The 26,467-nt window shown below is 39.4% G+C and overlaps 2 protein-coding genes across 2 annotated transcripts; both read right to left on the bottom strand.

Moving 5' to 3' along the window:
• Positions 1 to 3,601: 3,601 nt before the first annotated feature.
• On the bottom strand, positions 3,602 to 11,419 carry rab38a (RAB38a, member RAS oncogene family). Its single transcript, XM_085379976.1, has 3 exons — positions 11,014 to 11,419; positions 7,629 to 7,909; positions 3,602 to 4,867 (listed from the first exon to the last, which is right to left on the bottom strand). The coding sequence occupies exons 1-3, from the start codon at positions 11,213 to 11,215 to the stop codon at positions 4,712 to 4,714; spliced, it is 639 nt and encodes a 212-aa protein (XP_085236102.1). The 5' UTR covers positions 11,216 to 11,419; the 3' UTR covers positions 3,602 to 4,711.
• Positions 11,420 to 12,693: 1,274 nt separating this feature from the next.
• ctsc (cathepsin C) lies at positions 12,694 to 21,482 on the bottom strand. The gene is made up of 8 exons (XM_085379975.1): positions 21,100 to 21,482; positions 20,608 to 20,753; positions 19,718 to 19,872; positions 18,140 to 18,295; positions 16,999 to 17,117; positions 15,079 to 15,210; positions 14,494 to 14,726; positions 12,694 to 13,976 (listed from the first exon to the last, which is right to left on the bottom strand). The coding sequence occupies exons 1-8, from the start codon at positions 21,257 to 21,259 to the stop codon at positions 13,710 to 13,712; spliced, it is 1,368 nt and encodes a 455-aa protein (XP_085236101.1). The 5' UTR covers positions 21,260 to 21,482; the 3' UTR covers positions 12,694 to 13,709.
• Positions 21,483 to 26,467: the final 4,985 nt, after the last annotated feature.

Here is a 26,467-nt window from a genome sequence, read left to right as displayed (position 1 = left end):
AAAATGTTTTGCTTTCAAAACTTCAACTTAATTCCCAAATGTTTACAGAGGTTTGCTAACAAAAGAAGTGATGTAACACGGTGGCAAACATGCCCAAACATTTTCCAGCAATTAATCCAGAACGAGCACGTTTTGCAAAACTAACAAACTAACTATATAAATCAATCTCCGTTTAGAAATTGTATACGTATATATGTTATGCAACTTCTTGCGTTCTCGTTTTGCATGCAGTTGACACAGCATCACTACTTTTTTGAAGCAGGTTGGTGTATTGGTGTGAAAATAGAGCGTGCATGTTTGTGTTAGTGAGTGTGTAAATAACACAACTAAAGAGAGACTTTACGCCAACCTGAAATCACATGCAGCCCATTTCCTCCTCATCCCTTCCTCCTTATTCCCTCTACTTTTTCCTTTTTGTGTAACATTGGAAAAGAAATAGAGGAGAACTACAAGGGCAGAGTCAGTCTGTAAAGAGAAACAAAGCTATGACTTTCTTGGTAGCTTGTTGCCTTAGAGACTAGCAGAAAGCGAGAGATAAAGCTGTGAAATCTTCTGATCATCTGGGCATGTGTGCGTTTGACTGTGTGAGAGAGAGAAGAGAGAGAGTGTGGGTGTACAGAGAAGGGGTTGGCTTCTGAGTCAGAAGAAAAGAAAAAAATTCGCACACAACTCTACCCTGCGCCTAACCTCTCCCCTCCGCTTCCTCATGGTTTCTCTCTCAAATTATTACATCAACGCTGAAAATCCGATCTAATTATTGAAAATTAGAAAGTGACACCATCTTCCTGCAGCGCGCGGCCTAACCTCTAAACCAATATGCAATGGAGAGAGAAGCGCTAGACAACAGACGGCGTCTTTGTCTCCCAAGGATTAGAAGAAACCACAGTGTTAAACGAGGCTCAAAATGTTATCTTTAGAGGGAGATAATTAGACAGTGAGTTTCAGGAGAAAAGTGCTGAAAAATGAATTCATGAAAAATAACCACAAACATCAACTCTATGGTTGCTTAGATTTGTGGGGTTAAAGGCTCATTTAGAAATAAGTCACCAAACAACTTGTGTTGTGAGCTCTAGTAAAATGTTCCCTTTTTGCTCTTTTGGCTTTCCGGTTGAATTTAATAAGATATAAGCAAATGTTTCACAAGCTACATGGCCAAGGGGGTTAAAGTGGGTTAGAACAACTCCCATACAGTCACATGCAGCATGCAGTAATCAGGAAATAAGGCGCAGCCTGGTAGCATCAGATGGTCTGAAACATAATGTCCAGAGGTGTTCTTCCTCATGGTAAATGGCCTGTATTTGTATAGCGCTTTACTTAGGAGTCAGGGTTCTGTTGCCTAGCCTGTAGAGGTCTTTGTGTCCCTCCATGGATATCCCCAGATCATCACTTACCCACCACCAAACCAATCATGCTGAACAATGCTAAAGGGAGAATAACGTTCTCCACGGCTTCTCACTTTTACGTCTGCCACATGCTAAAGGTGAGCCTGTCCTCATCTGTGGCACACTGTGGACCTGCCAATTGTAGTATTCTATTTCAAATACCAGTTGTGGGCTCTGCAGTTGTGGGCAGTGAGCACAGGACTTAAAGACATCAGGCCTCGGGCCACCCTCATGCAGTCTGTTTCTCATTGTTTGGTTAGAGACATTCACAACAGTGGACTGCAGGAGGTTATTTTTTTTAGCTCTGGCAGTACTCATCCTGTTCCTCTTGCACAAAGGCGCAGATACCGGTCGTGCTAAGGATCTTCTACAGCCTTGTCCAGCTCTCCTAGAGTAACTTTCTGACTCCTGGAATCTCCTCCAAGCTCTTGAGACTGTGTTGGGTGACACAGCAAACCATCTGACAATGGCACATGTTGATGATAACATCCTGGAGTTTAACTATGTGTGCTATCTCTGTAGCATCCAGGTTTCACATCATTCTACCAGTAGTTAAAATGGCCCCAGAATTCAAAAAGTAGTGAAAAAAGCAAGAAAAGTTGAGGAAATGTCAGTGACTGCCATTTATAAAAACGCCTCTGTTTTGAGGGTTCTCTTATCAGTGCCCTTCTTTGCCCATTGTTGACCAGATGCTGTAATCTGATTAAAAACTGTTTCTTTAACGTCTCTGAGGATTGGAATCCTCTGTGTATGCAGCAGTCACATGATGGGTCAAAAACAATGCACGAGAACTATTATGTACCAGTTTGAACTTTTCACTGTGAAATCTTATCACAGGGTGTTACATAAACAGTGAGAAAATCCCTGCTCCAAAAGAAATGTCTTTGATCTCCTGTTAAAGTGTGAAAAATACAATTCAAAGCATAGTTATGAGGTATGCTTGAACTGCATCAGTGATCCTGATTTGATTTGATACACTAAACATGTGAATTTAAAATGCTATGCTGTTGAAAACTGCTGTCAGAGTTCAGTTCCTTGTGCAGTACAAATGAACAACAAAGAATGTACATCAGCTTTAATTAATCATGTAGTCAAATGGCATATAAACTCATTATTTGATGTTTTAAAGGAAGTTCTGTTCTTTTTTCTTGCTGTCCTATGAAGCCCCGCCTTAGCTGCTGTTCTGTAAATGTAAACCCAGTTTTTCTAGTATAAAATCTGCATTAGATGTCTGGGAAAATATTCTTTTTCTGTTAGATGAGCATAATGCATGAAACTGTTAAAACCAAAAGAACTGAATGACACACAAAGTACAGGTGTGGTTTTTGCATGACCAATAATTCTCTTTTTCATTTACTACAAGACATGATACAAAGGGGAGTAAATGCAATCACAAATTTGTATCATCAGTTAAATCCTGGAGTTGCTTGACACCAGGTTTGTCATGCTGTTATATTTAATTTCAGATGGCGACCTGATAGGACTTCAGCTGGGATAGGCTCCGGTGGAATCAGTGCACGGTGATCTATTACAGCATGCTCTGATTCCAGATACTCTGAATAACTGGTTTCATGTCAATCATTGTAGTATCTGCCATTTTAAAGAATAAACACAAAGAAAAACTACATTAAGCTTGGCCTTTAAAGGCCTCCTGATCTGGGCCGAGTGACTTTATTTGCACTTCGTTCACCAAATTCTCTTCTACATGCCTTTTTTTGTATTCCATTAGAGGAAGGGTAGAGCCTTGTGGAGCAGGATGGGGGGAGTCTCAATGTCCACTGTTGTCAGTAAAGACAAGTATCACCAGTGCTGATGAGTGATTCTTCTTGTGGCACAGCAAATATTTACCCTTTTTCACATCAGACCAGAGGACACTGGCTGTGTGAATAGTCAGCAAAACACTGCTGCAGGCTGACAGTGATGGTTTGTCAGATGTGCTGCTTAGACACAGCCCAGGCTTCTTGTTTTGCCAACAAGAGGTTACTGCCACCTAACCCAGAAACCTGTATTGTCTGGTTATACCTCCTCCCAGGACTGCACGGCGAAGCATATGAGCAGACTTCTTAACTGACATCTCCCTCACGATCCTTAATTTATTGAATTGTTAGGATCCAGTCATTTATACCTTGATCATAGTGCATAGAATGAATGTTAAACCATGTTTGTTGTTGTATACAGACTTTTTAATGTTATAATAAGAAGACAAACAGCTAGTCGTCAGTAAAGCCACGGTTTATTCACATGAACATTTTGAAAACTGGATACATCTTTGGTTCTACTGTATAATCTGCCTCAGTTTGCTGTATATAATATGTACATAGTTGTATACATGTTTGCATTCATCCCATAATTACAAACATTACAAATAAAAGAAATCACAGTGGGATAGAAATTTAATAGAAAACCACTGGATAGAAATAAGGGATACAATGGGCATTAACACACATTCAGCATTATTTTTAAAAGTGCTGAAATTGAAATGAGTTCAATTCTTAATTAGGGCTGAACAGAAAGAGAAATGTGCACCATTAAGAGGGCTTGTAAATAATATATAGTGAATATCTCTACTGCAGATATTAAATAAAATGCTTTAAAAAAGGCACTTTAATTGCAATAATCTGCTTTACAGTGCTTCACTGGAAATAGTGGATGGACATGAAAAGTTAAAAATAAATGAAGCCATATTTGAAGGAGCCATGTAATGTGGCTGTGGTCTTATTAGCATTGAGAAGGAATTGCTTGGGAGAGAGTCGGTGAGAAAAAATTCTTAACTTGCTTTCTCTGCTTGCTTGTGAAAGAAGCATGAAAAATGTGACAAACCAAACGTGCCGTCAGGTACGGGTTAGGAATTACAAACAAGCAGAGGAGAAAAATGAGAGCAGAGGAAAAGAACAGAGACGACAGTAAGAAGAGAGAAAGAGGAGCAGCAACCATGGCTTCCATATAGTGATTACTTCCACACACCTCCAGCACAGATATTCTGTGATTTGCCACAACCTTTCTGTGCATGTGTTCATTAACTCCGTCTCCATGGTAGCCGAAGTGGCAGTGTCGAGGCCTGAAGTCACCCAGAGGGTGACCTTGTCTTTGACAAGAGCACACAGCTGCACCCATCTCTCTTTCTGCCTCTGCTCAAATCCATCCATTTCCTGAGCCAGCTGCCTCTCTGTCCACTCAAACCCCACACCCAACCCACCCAAGCTTAAAGATTGGAAAGGAGTTGGCACCCACACCGTCTACCTCGAAAGGAGCCAAAAGGAGCTCTTCCTTGTTCTCTTTCTCACACACAAACTGAACACTGTGTGTAATGAGAATCCAACTACCAGGTCCTACTGGGATCTGAAGCACGAGGAGCATGTCCCACCTTTGTCCTTTTCTAATTGAGGCGTGATGGTGTCTGGGACTTCTGACTGGAGCATGTCTTTCTCACTGGCAATGATGTGCTTCACCAAGCAGTTGGCTGCTTCATCGATGTTTATGTTTTCCTGAAAGCAGAGAGTGGAGAAAAAAAAAGGGGGGGGGGGGGGTGATAGAGGAGAGGGGGGAAAGAAAGACAAAGAATATGAAAAGGTAGAAGATCAATCAATGTTATAAGGCACTAAACAAGACAGAAAAAAGCGCCTGCAGGAAGAAAAACCTGTGGAGTTAATTGAGTGAATCAAATGGTCCGTCACTAAACTGAAGAGGTGGAAGAAACACAACAAAACAGTCAGCAGGAATGATGTGAACAGAAGCTGGAAAGAGATTTTTGCATTTACTCTGAGTGGTTGCCTCTGGTCTGACACACTGACAAATGACAATGCATCTCTCTTTTACACACAAAAAAATGACGACGAAAGCATCCACAGCAAAACCTAATGAGACCTGTGATTACACTAAAAATATATTTTTTTTTCAATGTAATATATTTATACAGCACCATATACCAACAACAGTCACCTCAAGGCACTTTGTATTGCAAAGTAAATACTCTACAATAATACAGAGAAAACAGAGAAAGCCCAAACAATCGGAGATGATTGCAAAAATACTGGAATAGGTAAAAACTGGAATGATCAATTTGCACAGTATGGAACACTTACATATGCAAGAAAGACCTGCATTATGCAGGCCTGAATTCTAATTTATATAAATTCTCAACATTAGAGTCTTTCTATCCTAATCTTAGAAAGAATTAAAAAACCTAGATGAACTCAGTGATGACACAGTGTGTGATTGATGGATACTGCAGTAGCTCAGAAAGGAAATGTCATCGTAGTCAAATGAGGTCTCTAATAAAAACAGAAATAACTTCCAGAAGTGTCTCTCACCCTGCCCTGCTACTCTTTCAATATAAATTTAAATAAGCTGCATTTTTCCCTTTTTTTCATGATCCGGTTATCAAAGTTTAGTTAGGAGGAATTTTACCTTAGTTTGATGAATAAAACAAATGATACCAAAAAGTTTCTTCATATAGGAATTGGGATGCCTAGTTTAACATTCCAGCTAAATGATCCTCTAAGGAAAGTCATCATCTACAAAGCTTCTCCACCCACAGGAATACAACTCAAAAGTTCTGCTGAGCGTGAAAAAAGATGAGAAAGATGCAATTTTCTTACATGTAAAGTCTACAGCAGCAGCAGTCGTGTGCTTAATATTTTAATATCCTGATGATCTAGCAGTGTGCCGCTCAAGTAAAATGTATTATATATCATGTGCCAGCTTCACTTCTTTCCTTCCGCAGAGTTTTTCACAATAAAAACTGTTGTTGCAAATTTTGGAGTTTACTGAGCTCCAAAAAAGTCAGTTATCAGCTGAGTAAAATATAGTGTTTCCAATTAACATTCGAGGCATTAAGCTCTGAACTACTTAACATTTGTGATGGATTATTATTTATATTTATGGTTAGTGAAAAAAAAGATGACAGATGATTTATTAGGTGCGACTGTTTTGCAATGTCAGGCTTTGAGCAAAGTTAATACTCAGTTTATCTCTGTGTGTTTTTTTTAATCATTCTTCCCCTGAAACAATTATTGTTGTAGACGTTATCGTCATTGTTTTTATAAAGCTTCATTAACTTGTTTGGTGGTCTTTTTTTTCTTTTCTTTTTATACAATTACAATATTTTAGAGATTGTATTTTGTTTTCTAATGGTATAAATGGCATTTATACAACAACTAAAACTATAGAGGACAATAATGCTTTGCTGAGAATACTGAGTATAATCTATTTCGGGCCTGTGGCAGCTGTGGACCTCACAGATTTGTACAAATATTTGTATAAAGAAACAAAAGTGAGAACAGATTTTGTATATGGTTAAGTGGCTGATTGTTTTTGTTAAGTTTTATTTGAACTTTCAGTGCCGTATATGGCTAAGCTTTCTCACACCTCAGTCTATTTTCTCCTCTTACCACCCAGCTGTGAGATTCCTAGCAGCCATACTCAGGTCTGAGTGTGTTACTGTGTCACTGTGTGTTGCTCATTTCACAATCAGAATACACCCACCGCATTTTTATTTTCTGTCGTCATGAGTGAGCCTTGAATCAAACTTTTACTGTCTTTTATTTCTTATTTGTGCTCAGTATTTAAATATATTATCCCATTTCTTCTGTTCATCTTTAAATATTATTGCTATGCTGTCAGTCCAGTCTAAAATTTGTTACAAAGGCTTCAGACTGACTGAATATAGCAAACGTAACAAAGTATATTTTGTAAGCAGTTTAGGTCTTTTAGCTGAAAGTTACGTTTTGGTTAAAAATATAATTTTTATAAATTGCATCAGAGTCTCTGCGAGCCTAAGAATAAGCACTTTTTTATGGTTTGTGCAGTCAGTGGAAAAAAGTGTGCCAGTATATTCCCTCAACACTCCTGGACATCCTGTCTGGATAACAGAGCACCTGATGCAAGTGCAGCTGACCTGGAATAACACAGAAGGAACGTCGACTGTGAGACTCTTGTGCAAAAGCAGCAGGGCTCTGTGATTGATATGCAGATACTGAACAGACTGGGACTGTTAAACTCAGCACTTTTAAAGGATCTCTTCACATCCTGAATGTGCCTCTGTGGTGGCATCTCCACAGGGTAATCAGGTGCTAGGTCTGATAGAGTCAAGGAGTCAGCTGCTTCCCAAGGACATCTGAGGAGACTTGCTGACACACGGGGATTGAACCTCAGAGCTCTGTTGAAGGCTGCTCTTTGTTTCCTTGTAGTTAAAACACTGTGTGTGTACGTGTATTCGTGTGTGTGTCTGTTTGTCATCTTTCTCACCTTAGCAGAAGTCTCAAACCATCCCACAAAGCCGTTCTCCTGGCAGAACTGCTCCATCTTTATTCCGTTATTGGTCAGTACATCCCGACCCTGGTCACATTTATTGGCCAGAAGAACAGTGGCTACATGCTTCCCGTTGGCAAGTGTCAGTTTGGAATCCAAATCCTCTTTCCACTTTGTGACAGCCTCAAAGGAGGCAGGCCGTGTGACATCAAACACGATGAATGCACCCATGGCTTCACGGTAATACACACGGGTCATGTTGCCAAACCTCTCCTGACCTGAAAGACGTGCACACAAAGTGACACACACACACATAAGATTATTGCTTGTTGTCACTGTGATGCATTTTAAATTTTTCATACTTTATTAAAGCACATCGTGAAATTTTCGACAGATCAGTATAACAATGGTCTATCAAAGCTGTCACCTTATCAGCAAACATAAACAATGTTACCATTTTCTCATTTTGGGTGTATTTATGGATGCGTTCTTTACATATTTCACCTGCATCCGATACTTCAGACACACAATTTTTTTTTCCAGTCCATTACAAGACAAGCAGGGACAGATGGAAAAGAGGCAGAATGGGAGAAAGAAACATGGCTCTGGAGTCTGTGCGTGCCTGCTTGTGAAACTGTCTGTAAAAAAAAATTCCTGAGGGTCAAATTAATTTGATAAGCCCTGTTGGAATCTTGTATCCACACACATTTTCCCATCCATAATTTCTGCTGAAGAACCATCAGATTCAGCTGCGCAGCCGCAGAATAAAATCAAGACACTTCCACACTGTGGAATAACCATAAATCAAACTGGTCTACTCATCGTGGCATCCAAGAGAAGATGCCAAGAAAAAGGGTTTTGAGTCCCACAGCAGTGTTTTGGGTTTTTGGTTTTTTTTTGAACAGATGGATCAGACCACAAGGTCAGATGCAGAACAGGTGGGAGGCAGAAAGGTTTGCTCAAGGACTTATCTAGGGGCAGATGCTTGTTGAAACAGGTCGGCCATTGGAGTATGTCGAGCAGAAAATTATGCCCCTGGCCTTCTCAAACACACTGCTTTCTGGGCAAGTACATTATAGAGGATGTTTGAAAAAGCCCCACTAGAAAACTTAAGTATCTCTTTACAACAGATCAGATCAGGTATCTTTGGGTGTTTCTACTTATGTCTCTGTGTAGCTGTTTGCAAATATTGTATCTTTGCTAATATTTAACCTCACTCCTCAAAATAGGTACTACTTAGGGGCCTTTTAGGCTCATAGAAAGGCAGCAATAGTGTAAGTCTGCAGTTCAACATAATCCACGAAAGTTCAAAAGACTGAAAATTATCTGAAGTCAAAGACAAAGAAACAAAACCCTAAAGGTTTTTCCTCTTATGTGTACATGATCTAGGCTTGTGAAGTTAGCTCTGCTACACTGGCAGCATGGCATAGAAAAATGGGAGACAAAGATAAAAAGGTCGAAGTTGTTTATCTTGGTAAATGCACAGAACAGCGAGTGATTTATTACATCTGTTGCATGAGAAAACTGTAGCTCATTACCAAATCCCATAACAGAGCTGGGTGAGTTTTTTCTTAGATTCATAAAAGTGAGACGCAGTCATAAATATTTCAAGAAAAGGTTGTACGTAGCGTATTTACTTGAGATAATCTTCCATCTTGAAGGCTTTAATAACCTTTAGGTGAGTGTAAGAAGCACAATGAGTACAGTGCAAGACCTGTGGCAGTTTTCTCTGAGGGAGACCCTCATCTTTGGCTCATAATAAAAAGCTTTCTGTGTACAGGAGCTTGGGCCTCAAATCTCCCTCACATGAGTTTGAGACACATGACTGCTTGCGCTTACTGGAGAGAGAGCGCACAGGAGGGGAGAGAGCACCAGGTCTGAGGATTCTTCTAAACCTCAGCAGACACTCATGTGACATGAGGCTGTTGTAGTCTTTCTGTCATCTTAACCAACAGCACCCCAGTCAAAAGCCGGTATTATTTCTGATATCTGTCATCGCCAGAAGCAATTTAAAAACTGAAAACCGACACATAAACATATTTGAATTTCTATTTTAATAACTTTTGGTTTTAAAGCAAATAAAAAACTTCCATTCCTCGTCCCTGATGACATGGCATCCTAACACCTACCGACAATTTACACTATTCAACTTATATACTACTACATTTACAAAGTATAGTGAAGGCGTGTGATACTTGGGATCTACTCGGGGAAAAAATGTGAAAACACTTTGTTTAGTTACACTGTGTGTGTGTGTGTGTGTGTGTGCGTGCGTGCGTGTGTGTGTGTAAGACAGCTGCATTTAGAGCAAAAAAACTCCGTACTGGGGACCGCATGACATCAAATTATAAAGGTGATATAATAAACATGCTTTTATTATGTCATCAGCTGGAACATGAGCTCAATGTTCCGTTCCAAATTAGATAAGATTATTAATTTTCTGGCTCAACAGACCAGCTGGTGCAGAAGGTTTTGCATAAGCCTCGAAACAATCTTAGAGTGGCACGCCGTTACTATGACGACACTGATTTATCATGAGAGCATCGTGATGCTCCTTCATCAAGGTCACATGGCGCAAAAGCTCATCTTATATATGACTTTAACCTTTTTAACATATGATTGTATGAGTGCATAGCCAAGCGATTGGAAGGCAGGAATTTGGAGTCAGCTGGTACAAATGACGAACAAGAATGTGTGTGTGTGTGTGTGTGTGTGTGTGTGTGTGTGTGTGTGTGTGTGTGTGTGTGTGTGTGTGTGTGTGTGTTAAAAACAAGGGTGAACTGTAAAAAGAAAAAAACTATCTTGGACTGGTGTGCTTTTGTTTCCTTATTAACCTATGATTTGTTTAATGTAAAATAAACAATAATTTTAAAGTCCATAGTCAGACATCTCACACATTTTCCTGAAATTACAAAACATGTCGTTTCTACTGGAGCAGCCAACCTCTCATAAGTATTTCATTAATTATTTGGAAAGCTTTAGCACAGCACTTACCGAGGTGGTTTTTACAACGACAATCATTGTGTGATTGTGTGTCATTTAATAAAGACATAACGGGCTAAATAATTGTAAACTGAAATTTCTTTAGATTATAGCTTGTCACTTTCATTAAAGAGATTTCAAATGTTATGGTAATTTCACTTAAAAGACTAATTAACCCTCTCCAGCATGTTTTCTGCATAAGAAAATCACACATTTCCAAAGAAGTTATAAATTGATAATAATCTGCTTTGCATAACTTCTAAATGTAACATACTTAAAACACTTTTAGGCAAAAAGGAAACAAATCGCACAAATCCTCGTTTCTTACAATCCCCGCGGTGTTATCGAACTGTTTCACCTCCTCCTATTTAATGTGAGCGGTGGGTGAAAGTTGGTTTACCTGCGATGTCCCACAGCTGAAGGCGCACGGTCTCCTGGTCCCAGTTGAGCACTTTGAGTGCGAAATCCACGCCGATGGTGGCTCGGTAGTTGGGGCTAAAGTTGTGGTGGACATATCGCTTGATGATACTGGTCTTCCCAACCCCGAGGTCGCCTATCACAAGAATCTTATAGAGATGCTCCTTATGGTGGTTGTTCTGCATGGCGACCGAGGAGGGCGAGAGTCGAGCATGAATCCACCGTATTGGGAAGACCTGGGGATGATAGCGGGAGACGCACAGGACAGCGCAGAGAGAGCTGGGGAGAGCTGGGAATGAGAAGGGGCGGCAAGGTACGCCCTGGCCCACAGAGGGAAGCGAAGCAGAGACGTCTGGACCTTGTGACTCACGATGGGCAGCTCCAAGCTGGAGAGGCAGCACTGCTCTTATACTAGCTGACTACTACTGCTTGTTTTGTATTTGCAGACTACTTTATTTTAGATAAAAGCAGTCAGCAAAATGTAACCTGCTTTATGGAAATGAAAAAAAGATGGGGCATAACAGTGCCTGCCACAGGTCTGCATTATGTAAACTGAATTATCATTACCGAAACGTCAGCACTGGTAACATTGTTTGGTTTCGCAGCTCGTCGAAGCAGAGCGCAAGAACGGAATGGCCTATACACACTCCCCGGCCACTTTATTAGGTACACGTGTTCATAGGCTCCTTAACCTCCTAAGACCCAAACTCTTCCACGGCATTTATTTTTAATTTCTCTTTGATATTTGGGCATATTGGGGCCCGATGAATGTAAAAACAAAGTTTTACCAGATTTTTTTTTAAATTATTTATTTTTACCGTATTTTTGTTTCTAATAAAAATGAGAGACACATATGAGGATATTCGTTTAAAGTTTTGATAGAACCTTAGCAATATAATGTCCTCGTAAGTGGATATCAGGCCCTTGTAGAGCAAAATTGAGTATTTTGGTCTAAATAACCCAAAATGTGATGTTCACATATGTGGACGCCAGGTCCTAGGAGGTTAACACAAATCAGCCAATTGCATGCAAGCAACTCATCACATTTAGGTTTGTAAAAGTGGTCAAGACGACCTGCTGAAGTTCAAGTTCGCCTTGAAGCAGATGTGCCACTGCAGCATATGTTCATACTGACTGCCACTCCTGTCACCTAAAAACAGGAAGAACTGAGGCTGTAATTATCACAGACTGACAAGCTGGACAACAGAAAGCTAGAAAATGTTACCTGGTCTGATGACTCTCATCTCTTCTGCTGCGACATTAAGATGGTAAGGACATAACTCTGTTCCCTACCAGCTGCGCATCATTTTAACACCAGTTTATCAGTGTACTGTTGCTGACCATGCCATTCCTTTATGACCTCAGCACATCAATCCTATGATGGCTGCATCCAGGAGGATAAAATGCACCTGAGTTCACTCTGCACAGATGGCCTCCACAGTCACCAGATCTACACCCAACAGAGCACCTTTGGGACGTGGTGGAACAAAACAAGGATGTGCAGCCGACAAATCTATAGTCACTGCGTGATCATGTTAATATAGACCAAGCATCTGTCAGCATCTTATTGAGTCTTTGCCATGAAGACTTAAGGCAGTGCCGAAGGGAAGAACCTGGTACTAGCCAGATGTACCTAATAAAGTGACCAGTGGAAGTATTTAAATTTTATATTATGCTTTTTCCAATTATTTTATTTCATTTATAGAAAATTGCATTACATTTTGTCACACACAGAAAAAAATAATTTCAAAACTTCCAAATTGAAATAGAAAGGGTATAGAGGAGGAGTAAGAGGCACTACAATCAATTTGCATCCCTTTATTAACTGATGCAGCAATAACAGCTCACTGGGAAACTCTTACAAATCATCCAACAGGAAAACGTGGCAGTTTTGGTTTCGATGTAGCAAGGACAAAAGAGGTTTCTACTCTGTTCAGTGCATTCCTGAGTCAAAGAACAAAACACACATCTGGATTTCCCTTTAAATGTGACAAGTAAAACTTTAGAACATACTGAGATAAGCAGTATGTCCTAATCCACAGTGGTAGGTACTTGATTTCAAGTACTTATTGGCAGTTAGAGCTTGAATATTCAAAAGGCAGCTAATCAGTCACTGCTTAAATCAGCAAACATAAAAAAGTGGTGGTGTTGGGGAGTGGCATCAAAAGAGCAGCATTACTGTTTCCCTTAAATTAAAATTCCATTTTCAGAGCTGTAAACATGTGTAATTCATACAAACATAAAATCCTTCATACCCAAATTCTAAATTTTTACATTTGGGAGCAAAAACTAAAAATCCCAGCAACGTATGAAATAATAGGGATAACCTACTGTATGCACCGTACTTCCTGATCTGAGAGCTGGCAGTTTATGAAAAGTATAAATGAACAATGTTAAGATTTCAGATTGATTTCCCTTTTAAACAAATTGCATATCCATTTGGAGGTTGCCATTACAGCGCAAATCCATAATTTTTCATTTAATTAATCTTGCTCTGCTCATTAGTGCCACCCTGTGACTCAATTCTTTTGTGAAAAGTTATACATTTAGCTTTAAATTGTCAATCTCCAATGCATATGTTGATAAAAACCATGGAACATTTGTGCTTTAAAATCTGTGACTCATAACCATTGGTTATGTCAATCATCATTGATTATGTCAATTCTGACGTTTCAGCTTCTACAGTTTAGGTATAGGGTTGGCTGCGACAGCGATGCTCTCGATGGCACACTCGTCATTTCCGCGGCGAATTCGGAAGTAGCCTTCCTCGCCCCAGCCGGTGCCCCAGCTGTTCTTGACAATCCAGTAATTCTGCCCAGTCTTGTGGCAGCGGCCGTACCCCACCAGCAACACGGCATGGTTGGTCAGCTCAAAGGGATTGAATGGGTCTGCAAGGCCAGTGTGGTGGTAGATGCCCTCCTTATAGTTCATGAAGTCAGGATAGACCTGTGAACAGAATGGGATCATTTTATTTTTAACTGGAAAGCAAATACACTCCGATATAAAGGATATAGAGTTCAAGGGGTTGCTGCTCTGCTCATCTCTCTGTCTGCTGGCTTACTTATATGTTTGGGATTAAGAAAATAATTTAAACCTGTGCTTAGAAAGATTTAGAAGACCGTTTATATTGATTATGGTGATTTGAAACAATGCAATTTAGAAAATTCATGAAAATCTATAACATTATAAACCCTTAAGAGACGTTGCTGAATCGGGTTTTCAGTCAGTGTTTTATAGGTGAGGTGAGCCACCCTTCAAGGACAGCCTCGTCCAACGCCAAACAAAGTAATAAACTCAAGAAAATTAAAGATCTGTGAACAGCAAGTATGATCATTTGATTTTGATCTTCTCCCCCCCATTTCAAAAACACTGGTCTGTAGAATTCTTTTTATCTCTTAGTTTATGCTGAGGGTTGAATTTGCATTAACAGATCAAGCCTTAGATCAGGGAGAAGCTGTTGTACCTCGAAAGCTACTGCCATAGGTCCATTCTTGACCAGCTCCAACATCATGGCCGCCTCACTGCAGCCGCCGTAGAAGCCACCAACATAGTTGTATTCTGCTGCGTAAATGCGCCTACAGTTCTGAGGAACACCACACGGAGTGTTCTTTCCAACATACGGAAAGCATGACTCGTCCACAATGCCAAAATCCTGTGTGTACTTCCCAATCAGGTATGGGAACCCGCCATCACAGCCTTAAAAATAGGAGGAGAAAAACAAGGTTTGCTGAACATATTAAACCTGTCAAAAACCTTTCAAGGGCAAAACTTAATGTGATCCAAGATGGGGGGGCATTACTGAAAATGCATTAATATGACTTGAAGGCAACCCCCCCCCCCTCAAAGCAAACAAACAAACAAAAATTCAATACAAACATTTTTCATCGTTACAGTGTATTGAGATATTTGATATTTACATCGACTAAATATTCTTCACTGTTTTGTTAATTTTCTACTTGTAGCATAAATGTGCAATAGCCAATAACTGTTTTAATATTAATTGAACTGGGAGTCAAATAACAAACGCACAGATTTACTGTTAGTTTACCTTGAGAGTACTCGGAGCAAGAGACCACTTGTTGAGGGCTGAGGGTGGGCGCGTCGCTGTTGTTGGTGAGGATTCGAATACGAGCTTCCAGCATTCCCATTGTGGCAAAGGAGTAGCAGCTTCCGCATGATGCTGAAACAGAAAATCCAAAATTTCCATTAAGAAAACACTACTATGAAACACAGCAGCACTTCAATAAATCCCAACATTGCAAAACTTGTGATAGTTGTTGTTTTCTCGTTTGGTTTCCAAGCAAACTATGGCAACTTGTAAAGCTACAACGGGCCTAATTTTAATTCTTATACAAACGCTTTGTTCCTACGGTAGTGGAAAAACGTCTGCTGGTCTAGTTTGTGATGACAAACATTTGTATGACCAAGAGAGAAAAATTAAAGCTTTTTCACAGGACCTAATAAATCTGTACTTTGCTAAAATAACATGCACCTGCAATCCTCCAGTGCTGACACGCAAGGGAGATCCAGGTGCAACATTAATAAAGAGTCATAAACGCTCTAACATTAGGAACACTAATCATGTGGGGTGGCTGCAGCTCGGGTGGCAGAGCAGGTCGACCACTAACCAAAAGGTCAGTTGTTCGATTGGGCAAGATACTAACCCCATGTTTGCCTACTGGTGGTGGTCAGAGGGCCTGGTGGCACCAGTGTCCAGCAGCCTCGCCTCTGTCAGTGGCTAAAATGTAGCTTGCTATCACCAGTGTGTGAATGTGTGTGAGAATGGGTGAATGACTGAATGTAGTATACAAATGCAGGCCATTTACCATGTTCCTCTACAACACCATTAACTATACCCACAGATGGAAGACTGCTAACATTTATATGCAATTTTTCAACCAACTAATGTCTACTTCTGGTAAATTCCCAGTGATAAATCAGGCACCTTATAAAATACTGACTTTGTATAATAAATTTTAAAAATACCGTCAGCGGCCGGAGGTAGCACTCAGCCTCCAGCTAGATGCACCCATTGTATACATTTTTGTATGAATCCATTGTCACCTTGTACTAAAGTTATCGCATTCGCAAGATTTTCAGAAAACTTGACCTCTGACCTTCACCTTGAGGTCGAGGTCACTGAGATTCAAACTCATCTGAGATATTTAGTAGATACACCCATGTTATAAATTTGAAAGTCCTATGTCTTTTAGTTCTTGAGTTCTCACATTCACAAACTTGGGTGTCCACGTCACCTGCCCGCCCATCGGGGTGACGACAATACACTAAAACACTGCATTTCAAAGTAATGGGGGCTCTGATTGAGTGTATGGGCACTTTCCTTGCATTGCACCCTCTGCCAGACCACCCACACCAATTTACTTTCAAGCCTGCCAATTTTTGTGAACTGAAATGGAACCTTAAGAATCCACCTGACTTATAACACTGAAGCAGAAAAAGCTCTGCAACTCTGCACAGTGGCTGAGTGCGCTTTGACTGAAACACTTCAACCCTCTCCAGCTCCTTAAACCCCATCCTACAGAGGCCCTCTCAGACACTTAAAGTACTAAGCATGCATAATCTCTCCACTCACACACTAGGCTGTGCAGAAACACGGGAGGAAAGCAGAAAGGACACCCTGGCTTGCAAAGAGGGAAGCAGGGTAGCTGGTGAGCAGTTGTTCAGTGCCTGACTTAGTGACAGCTGCTCAAAAGGAAAGGTATGGCTTTGTCTGAATCTGACCCTTTAACTTTTCTATATCGTATTGAGTGAACTTTGTATTAAATTTATTTTTTTATATATATATATATATATATATATATATATATATATATATATATATATATATATATATATATATATATATATATATATATATATATATATATATATATATATATATATATATATATATATATTTTTTTTTTTTTTTTTTAAATAAAAAAAATAAATTTATTATATTGCATACCTTGGTTTCTCACAGGGCTAACAAAGTTAACCCTGTCAACATTTCTCCAGTCCCATTGCTCAGGTAGAGCTGATGCCATCTTAGCTACGTCAGCTTTCACAGGTGCAGGGCGAGCGTGCCTAAAATGTAAAAGGGGTAATTTTACTTAACACATTTGCACTGAAAAGCAGTCCTATACAAAACCATAACTATGGAAATGTAATGTGTGTAAATCCACATTAAGTAAGATGGATCTGTTAGTCCAAGTGATATTTGTACCACAATTTGCTGAAATCCACTTAGAGGAGGAGACAGTCCAAAATAAAGAGGAAAGATTAGAACTAAACTGCTAAAATAACTCTTAACTTGCTACTAGACCAAAAAAAAAAAAAAAAAAAAGGACAAAAAAAAGTGTGAGGAAATATACTACTGATGAATTCAATTCGTCATTGTGGCAGGACATCCTCCCTCTGTGGTAGAGAATTATATACTATTTATGACGGTTCTTGTAAAGTTTGCCTGCAGGAGAAAAGTCTTTACTGACTTATTAAATCATGACAATAAATTCAGCTGGTGTGTTGGAGTCCAAACGACTGCAGGGGTGGAAACTCCCAGGATGGGTTGCTGAATGCTATGGAGGACTGCCACAATGACACACTGAACAGCCTTAGTTTAGTAGTGCCGACCTTTCAAGATAAGGGTGCGGGGACTGTCCACACGTAAATCCAGTTGAGTGTTCTTCTATAGCACCAAATCAAAACAGGAGTGACTTCAAGGAGCTTTATATTTTACATGTTAAAACCCCCGAAATACCAGAGAGAAGACTCCAACAATCAAACAACACCCTTTGACCGAGCACTTGGTGATAGTGGGGAGCAAAAACTCCCTTTTACAGGAAGGGAATTTTTGCTCTGCCACGACTGGTTGGGAGTGATGGGAGGAAGACGGGACAAAAGACAAGCAGTCATGGCTTAACTAGACACAAAACACAAATGTGTACTAACCTTTCCCCCCCCCCCCCCCCCCCCTTTGAAAACACCTCCCAAACAAATCAACAGACTAGCTCCTAATATCGCAAACATATTACCTATATGTACATCTTTTGTCTCCTTCTATGTCCGGACCCCGGAGTACACAACGGGAAGTGCAAGTAAATACTCACACAGGGATACGAGAGGCAGGCCCGCCTGCTCTGTATTGCAGCTCCTGTAAAGTGTACATTTCGTGCTCTGGGTAGGGAGCAGCCTTCCAGGATTTCTGAACAGAGTTGATCACATCAATAAAGTCCATGCTGTGTTTGTAGAGCTTCTGTGGCAGTCTGGAGAAATAACAAAAGTACATTACAATTAATTAGGTACAAATATAAAAGATTTCAAGGGTATTCCTCAGCCCCAAACAGAGAGAGAAACTGACTAAAACAGATCTGAGTAAAATCACAATATGATAGGAAGTTGGTTAAAATGTACAGATTTTATTTATTTATTTTAAATGCTCGCATCTGGTAATTAATGCTGAAAAATATCTAATTTTACTGAAGCAGAAGCAGTATAGTGAAGGGGGAGACCAGACAGCTGTTACAGTCACTGTTCCCCTTTTTCTGACCGCCTCAACACTAAATTGTTAAGGAGGCAATTGACAAAAAGGAAGGGAAACTAGTTTATGCAACATTGCGCATGTTTGTGTCCATGTTCTGTGGAATTCAACCACATTTTATAAATAGAAGTTTACAATGTTGATCTGATGTTTTTTTATTTATTTTAATACTGTATGGGATGTTGTTGCTCAATAACATTTCAACAAAATATGCATCTTTACTAATTCATAACCTGAATCAATTTGTTTTTTTCAATGATGCAGTCAATCAGTGTGGTCTTTTTATGCCACTTCAGCCAAGTTGCTTAACTGTAAGTTGCAAAATAAAGACTTGTTGTGTTGGTGGGTTACACAACTCTCAAAAAAAGAAAAAACAAAAAAACAAAACAAAAAAACAAGGCAGTGATAAGTGTGGGAAACGATCGATTAAGTTTCAAATCACTCACTTCACAATAGAAGAACCTGTTACCCTCAGATAACTACTACTAAGTAAAAAGACATGATCATAAGGATCCTGGCTGTGAGGGAAAAAAAGGCAATAATTTCCTAATGATTTTTCCACTATGTTATATTTGAAAATATTACAATAGTAAAATTGTAGTTTTAAATAATACCTGCTTATTTGCACTAAACTGAATTGAATTTCCAATGGGTGATAAATATTAAATGTAGGTCGGTTAATTTTCACCCTTCAGGGTAAAAAATTTTTCAAAATTATTGGTGTCTGCACAGTTGTGCAGGGTTTTCAGGAAGGAAGTTGCATGTTTATATCTTGTTTAGGTTTGGACTTCTTTGGTTGACAGAGTTTTCAGTGACAAACTCTTTTTACTAACAGCAGCTTTAGGGAGTGATTTTACAACGCAGAGTGGAGTCCATTTTCAATGCCGGGTCAAAATAGCTGTACTGGTTTTTAAATCATGTCTCTGCCATACAAAGGTTACTTACAACTCTGAGAATGGTTTGTTGTTACTCACCAAAGATGATGACATATCCAATTTATTAGCAATTTCACTCTTAAAACTTTGAACCATTTGCACACCAATTTTTCTTTCAGCCTCTCAGACAACTTCTTTTTATACCCAATCATCTTAAAGATCTTGTGACAGAAAAAACAACAACAACAAAAAAGGTTTGTATAGTTATGTACCTGCTGCCGAAGACTGGTTTGTATTCTGTTCGGGGTGGTACTGGATTTACCCTCTTTCCAACAAAGCATGCCCAGTTACGCCCCAGGACATCATGGACCCACCCTGGTAGGGTCTGGTCACAGTAGCTGGTCACCTTAGGACCTTCTTGACTGTACTGAAAATTTGAAGAGACACGCAGATTAAAGCTGGACATCGTGTGAACAATTCAGTCAAATCATTTTATTCTAATATAAAAGAACCTTTTTAAAAGCAACTGAATTAAAATCAGATAAACTAGTATAACTCATATTTAATTAACTAAGTATTCAGGTAACCGTTGATGTTAAAGTTTGAAAATACAGTACAAGAGTGTTAAATTAAATTACCGGTAGATTGTTTAATTTCACTGAATAAAAATCAAGAACCAGATAATGGTCATTAGCGAAGTGGACCACACTTGTGGCTATGACACGTCTCTGAGCTCACTGTCATGCGACCGATAAGGCAGGCACGCACACGCACACGCGCGCGCGCACACACACACACACACACACACACACACACAAAAGATTCTGAAGTCTGAACCTGCTGCTGCTTTTAAATAACACGAAATTCAAAGATTAAATGAGATAAAGAAAGAGGAAATTGAGACAGAGTGAACTCTTAGATATTTAGAAAAAGGTTAACCGAAGATTGAAATTCATTTACAGCTCAAGTTCTAATTGCTTTAAATGATGAGTCAAACTTTGACATATCAAGTCTTTTATCACTCTGGCTTCAGAAAAGAACAGCACGACTTCAATAATGGTTGGAAAACTCAGCAAGCTGGGAGATTGCATGTGCAGCTCTAACATGGCATGACATTTAAGACATCACTCAAATCCACAAATTAGTCGCAGCCATCTTTTACCTTGAAGAAGGCGAACCATTTGTACCCATTAATGACCACTTCAAAGCCTTGATTGTAGATGATGGTGAAGAAGCCGGTGTGACCCAGCTCATCTGTGGCCACAGACAGTTTCTGCAGAGTCACAGTCACAGTGCTCTCACCTACAGCTGTAGAGGAACGGCACACAATGAAAGGCAGCAAAAATCCCCTGAACAAAGTCGACCTTTAGATTGACTTCATCAACTCTTTACAACAAAGTTAAGGCAAATTTTTGTTGGAACATTTTTACTACTTTCTTTAAAGCATGTTTTACTTGTGCAATACTGCAAGTTTTAAAAATACAATTTAACCAAAGTACAACTTCCTTGAACTTAACACATGTCTTATCATAAGACTGTCACATGATTTCCAAAAAGCTAACCATTTTATTTCCTCCTCATGTGACCCCCATATTGTGTGACCGTTTGTTTGGTTTTTTTTAGATATGGTGTGCTTTTTTTGTTTGTTTTTTACCTTCAGCGGAACAGTTCACCGTCTTGTCGTGCCCTCCTTTGGACACCTGGAACACCCATGTTCCCACCAGGTCTTCGTAGGTGCAGTTTGCTGGTGTGTCACTCCAGCATCTCTCAACACAAAGCAGGAACAAACACACGAGCACTCCACTCAACCTCATCTTCAAACACAGCTAGCTTTCCGGGCCACAAAAATAAAACCTACGCAGTTAGAGCTCTTAAAAAGATAAAAGTTTACCCTGACTAACTGCAAACTGTCCCACTTCGACTTGTCTGCGAACCAGTCCCCAAACAGCTACCTATCCACACTGAAACTTCTGCACAGACGCAGATTTATAACTTGTCGTGTCAAGATAGCTCTCTACTATCAGCACAATACGCATGCGCATATTTAGCTAGCACTACAGCCAATCGGCTAAAGTTAAACAAACATGTTAGTTTGTTCTTATTTTTAGATCAATGCTAACATATGACACATTCCAGAAACATAAGCTCGTCTTCTATCAATGTGACCAACACGCATGCAAGATGTAATTACGCTGTGAGTAGCTTATCGAGACTTTAATACAGCGTAATTAGTCTAACAAACAAGGAACTGATGGCATGTGAATCTCTTGCGCTCAACTGATCTTTGCTTCATAGTCTACTTCTTTAGTTTCGATTTCCTTGTCATATGACCTAGCTAAGAGCATGCGCAGTGGACATTGGAAAGACTAGCGGGGAAAACCACGTGAGTACACAGTTATTTTTGTTGCTAAAAATTGTGCTTTCATAACATTGCTACTTGAATATTAGAAATATGCTAAAAAGATAAGTAATAAAATAAAAGCATGGTAAAAATATTTAAACTACTTAAATCTTTAACACTGACAAGAAATAATATCACAGTTTTAGGACGCGTTCTGTGTTAGAACCTGATTTGTGTTTTGTTTATTGCATTTGTTTTTTTAATTAGGCAGAAAAAAACAGTAGTTGATGCATCTTTCTGGTGATTTAATCATAAACATTACTGATTAACCCTTCACCTCCCCCAAAAAGAGTTGTTTAAAAAAGAAATATTTATTGTAATGGAACACAAAAAATGGTCTTTTCTGCCATATAATATAACTCATCTGTGACCCTTTGCTTTTGATGATATAAAAGGAAGAGGTACATGCTTTTATTGCTGATTATCTGGCATAAACACAAAGTCCAAACTCTTTGAATTCATGTGAGCACACATAAACAAAAAGACAGAGACTCTAAAATGCACAAGGAGCATGAAACCAAAAATACAGAGAAGGCATAGCTTTGGATATACAGCACCGAACAAAGGGATTGACAGGACTGTTTATACACACTGGTGGAGGGACTGAACAAACAGCTAAACAAGACACAGTTGACACAATAAACAACAAGTGAACATAGTAAGGGAATCAAAGCTAGACCAACGGGAAGTAAATCTGAAAGAAGATACAACTGAAAACAAAATCACAAAGTAAAACATTAAATAAGCAGAGGAGACCAATCTTAACCTAAACACAAACACCTGTCAACAAATACAAGAAAGAAAGTTTATAAAAAAATATAATAACTCTGAAAGCTACAGCGAGATCCAATCTGTGAATCCCAGAAAGTGAGGAACTCAAAGAACTAAATAAAGGCCTAGCAAAACATAAAATGAGCAGAAAGCACTGATAAAACTAGTTATTATCTGTTATCTCAGAAGTGCTGTTAGAGAATGAGTTAACCACATTGTGATTCTGAAAAAAGTGCCTGCCATTAAAAATGCAGATTGGGTACATTTTATAGGATTGTCAAGTCTGCTCAACGCATTTACATTTTATGGCTGCACATACTCGCAGTAAAGTTGGTAAGGTTTAAAAACATCTAATGACAGTTTGATCTCTGAGGTGATCCTAATAAAAAATGCATTGCTCCAGAAAGTCACCCTTTTTTGGTTAATTTATGTCATAAAATCATGTTTATCTTTTATTTTTGCCTTAATTTGAGTCGTTTTTTTTTTAGTTCTTGTTTGCCTGTTGTGTGTTTCAAACAGTCCCTCAGGGGGGTTTTCACTTGTCTCCAGAGAGGTCAGAGAGTCAGCTCGCCTATTTATATGTTTGTGTGTGGGTGTCACTGTACACTGATAGGCCTGTAGTTAAAGGGGTTAAAATTGCTTATTTTAGCTAGCAGGCACTTAAGGGAAGTGCTGGAGGCTTTGATCACCATAGTAACCGTGACATAAACTGATTCATCTCCTTGACAGACCATAATAAGCACTCATCTGAAGAAAGGACTGAAGAGGTATTAGTCATGCACTCTCATTAGTGCCATTGCACTGTGTTTGTGTGTGAGTGTGTTTGTGCATGTTACTGAGGGCTCATGTGTACGCTATCACATTTATGGGCCCATGTGCGATGGTGCATACCAGTGTGTTTGTGTGCATGTGCGCCTATGCAATAACGCAAATGGAGGAGCAGGAAGAAGAGAGACGGAGGGATGATGTTTCGAATGTTAACAGCCTGATCCCATTGAGCTGCCTCTGAGAGTGACTCATTGAAAGTCGTGTTTCAATCTTGATATTGTTCTCGCTTCCCCTGGCAGGAAATTAAAACTCAAGTGACTTAGAATTCTGCTTTATTGGCACCCACAAATTTGTTCTCTGCTCGCTTGGTTTCCTCGCTCCCTCGATCATGTTTTTTCTTCTTTTGCCATGCCTTCACGGTCTCTGTATGTTGCTCTCACGCTCTCGTCCCCTGGCTGCTGCTCTACATGCTTCGTGCTTGTGTGTGTTCATTTAAAAAAAAAATTCCAGTGTATTTCCTGATTTTCTTTTTGACTACAGAATATCATAAAAAATAGAGTTAATAAACAATAATTTAGTTTATTTGAAATCTGCCTCACATGCAAGTGTGTGTGTATTAACAGGTATGCAGTATGCGTGAGCCTATGCATGCGTCGAGCTGAACCTTTCATCACATTCCCTGCACCGTTTCTCACAGACCTACTTTTTTTTTTTAAATTTACTGTAAAAGTTGATACTAAATTTATGCAAATATACACTCTGAAATGTAATGTTTGCTCCAGTTCTCAGTTGAGAATGGTTAAGTCATTTCTGAAGCTGTTAAGTACCTTGACATCTAAATAGAGTTTCCCTAATTTATATATTAACATGTTGTTTGAACACTATTAGGCTACTAATGTTGCTTGTGTTACCGCTGTTTTAGTTCCACTTGATGGGAGCTTGATGATAATTTGATCAGCTAAGAGGGTTTTACTATTTATATTGTGTCTAATTGCGTTTAGCAGAAGCTTAGAGCTGCTTTTGTGCGTTGATACCGAGTCACAAAAAGGATGCAAGAAAAGCATTTCATTAACTTGGAGGTGTGGGTGGAGCCTCTCCCATCACAGAGTGGGATTAGCTTTTTAGGCCTGGTGGTGTTAATGTTAAGTTCTTTGCATTTAGATTGCAAGTCCTGTGGAGTGGCTTGACAATCAGTTACCACACCTACACACAAAAGCAGGTTACCACCTTCCTAGTGCATATGTCCATGCCCACACATGCATACGCTTAGCAAATGTCTGTATGTACAAGCACACACAGGAACACGCTATCATGACACCCTGCCCATATAGATTTCATGTGGGGACCACATGAAATCATGAAGCTGAAACCACAAAATGTCACTACTTCTTCTGCTTTTGGCTTATTGCTTTTAGGGGTTCCAACAGCAGATCATCTGCCTCTATCTCACACTATCACTAGCGTCCTCCTCAGTCACGCCACCCATCTGCATGTCCTCCTACACCACATCCATGAAGCTTCTTAGAGATGTTCCGCTTTTCCTCCTGCCTGTCTGTCTGTTTGTCAGCAGTCTAGTGTTGACAGTTTTTTGTGACAGTATCTGAGTTTGACTGTCACTGTTAACTCTCAAGATCAAAGTTGGCCTTGAAAATTTTTTCAAGAGCTGTACAACATGGTTTTTATTTTTCAATATGACATCAAAATAAAGTTTCACAAAATCACACACGGCATGAATGGATCTTAAAATCTCAAGTTTTTTTTACAACTTAAGAAGCCAAAGCTTTCAGCTAATTCTGCTCCAATCATATGGGTAAAAACTCAGTTGTATATAGTATTTGTATTTGTACTCTATTTTTATCTTATTGTATATTTATTTTATTTTATTCTACTGTATATAGTATTTTATTTTATTCTATTCTGTACAGTTGTGTACTGTATTTATTCTTATTGTATTCTAATTTTTGCCTCATAACTTTTGCACTGTCCACTTCCTGCTGTGACAAAACAAATTTCCCACGTGTGGGACTAATAAAGGTTATCTTATCTTATCTTATCTTAAGATAATAAAATACACAGTTTTGGTATATAACGCTTCAAGGTCGTAGGTCAAAGGTCATGGTCGCATGAATTATGGAAAAGCTTTAGTTTGTTTTCATTGGGGACATAAACACTTTCTTTGTTTCTTTGAGTTTTTAAAACATGATTTTTTTTTCAATAAAATATTATGCGGCACTCAAAGATTAATACACTACACTAGATTTCCACATTACAAAGGTTTACTTCAGTTTCAGTGTAGCTTTGTTTCTTGTTTCTAATGTTATCCTTGTCTCTCCAAATCAAATATACTAAGAACACTGATTACAGTCAATTTAGGTTTTGCTGCTTTACTAAAATTTATTTATTTATTTTGCTTTTAATGTCATGCCCAAACTAATGCACTTACTGTACTCCAAGTTTCCATCCATTCGCTTCCGCTTTCCTTTTCAGGGTCACGGGGGGCGCTGGAGCCTATCCCAGCTGTCATAGGGCGATAGGCGGGGTACACCCTGGACAGGTCGCCAGTCTGTCGCAGGGCCAACACACAGGGACAGACAACCATTCGCACTCACATTCACACCTAGTGGCAATTTTAGATTATCCAATTCACCTATCCCCACAAGCTGCATGTCTTTGGACGGTGGGAGGAAGCCGGAGTACCCGGAGAGAACCCACGCAAACACGGGGAGAACATGCAAACTCCACACAGAAAGACCCTGGCCTGATGGTGGAATTGAACTCAGGACCTTCTTGCTGTGCGGCAACAGTGCTAACCACCGTGCCACCGTGCTGCCCTACTCCAAGTTTATTAACACTATATTATTAATAATGGTGTCGTGTAGTGGTTTACACATTCCCCTAACTCATGAAAGATCCCCTGGTCGAGACCTGGAGGAGACACAAATCCCATCGGGAACCCCCACAGCCATCCACTGTGGAGACTCCCTGTGAATAGGAGAGCAGCTAAAATATAGTAATATAGAAAATAATACAGGCTCTCATGGGCATGACAGCATCCTGTTTTTGCATCTGTATGTCTACTATA

Source organism: Rhamphochromis longiceps, linkage group LG14, assembly GCF_057381845.1.
Source record: "Rhamphochromis longiceps isolate RC_006_pf linkage group LG14, R_longiceps_female_GT1.1, whole genome shotgun sequence".
Taxonomy (NCBI): domain Eukaryota; kingdom Metazoa; phylum Chordata; class Actinopteri; order Cichliformes; family Cichlidae; genus Rhamphochromis; species Rhamphochromis longiceps.
This window is presented reverse-complemented; position numbering and strand designations above follow the sequence as displayed.

Bases quoted from the DNA above. Each gene is read 5' to 3' on its own strand.
- rab38a (XM_085379976.1), bottom strand. From the start codon at position 11,215: ATGCAGAACAACCACCATAAGGAGCATCTCTATAAGATTCTTGTGATA. The intron at 7,910-11,013 runs GTAAACCAACTT...CACGTCTTTCAG, and splicing joins TCAGCTGTGGGACATCGCAG to GTCAGGAGAGGTTTGGCAAC. The intron at 4,868-7,628 runs GTGAGAAAGATG...CTCTGCTTTCAG, and splicing joins GGTTTGAGACTTCTGCTAAG to GAAAACATAAACATCGATGA.
- ctsc (XM_085379975.1), bottom strand. From the start codon at position 21,259: ATGAGGTTGAGTGGAGTGCTCGTGTGTTTGTTCCTGCTTTGTGTTGAG. The intron at 18,296-19,717 runs GTACATAACTAT...TTATTTCTCCAG, and splicing joins AAACCAGTCTTCGGCAGCAG to ACTGCCACAGAAGCTCTACA. The intron at 17,118-18,139 runs GTGAGTATTTAC...TTTACATTTTAG, and splicing joins CCTGCCTCTCGTATCCCTGT to GCACGCTCGCCCTGCACCTG.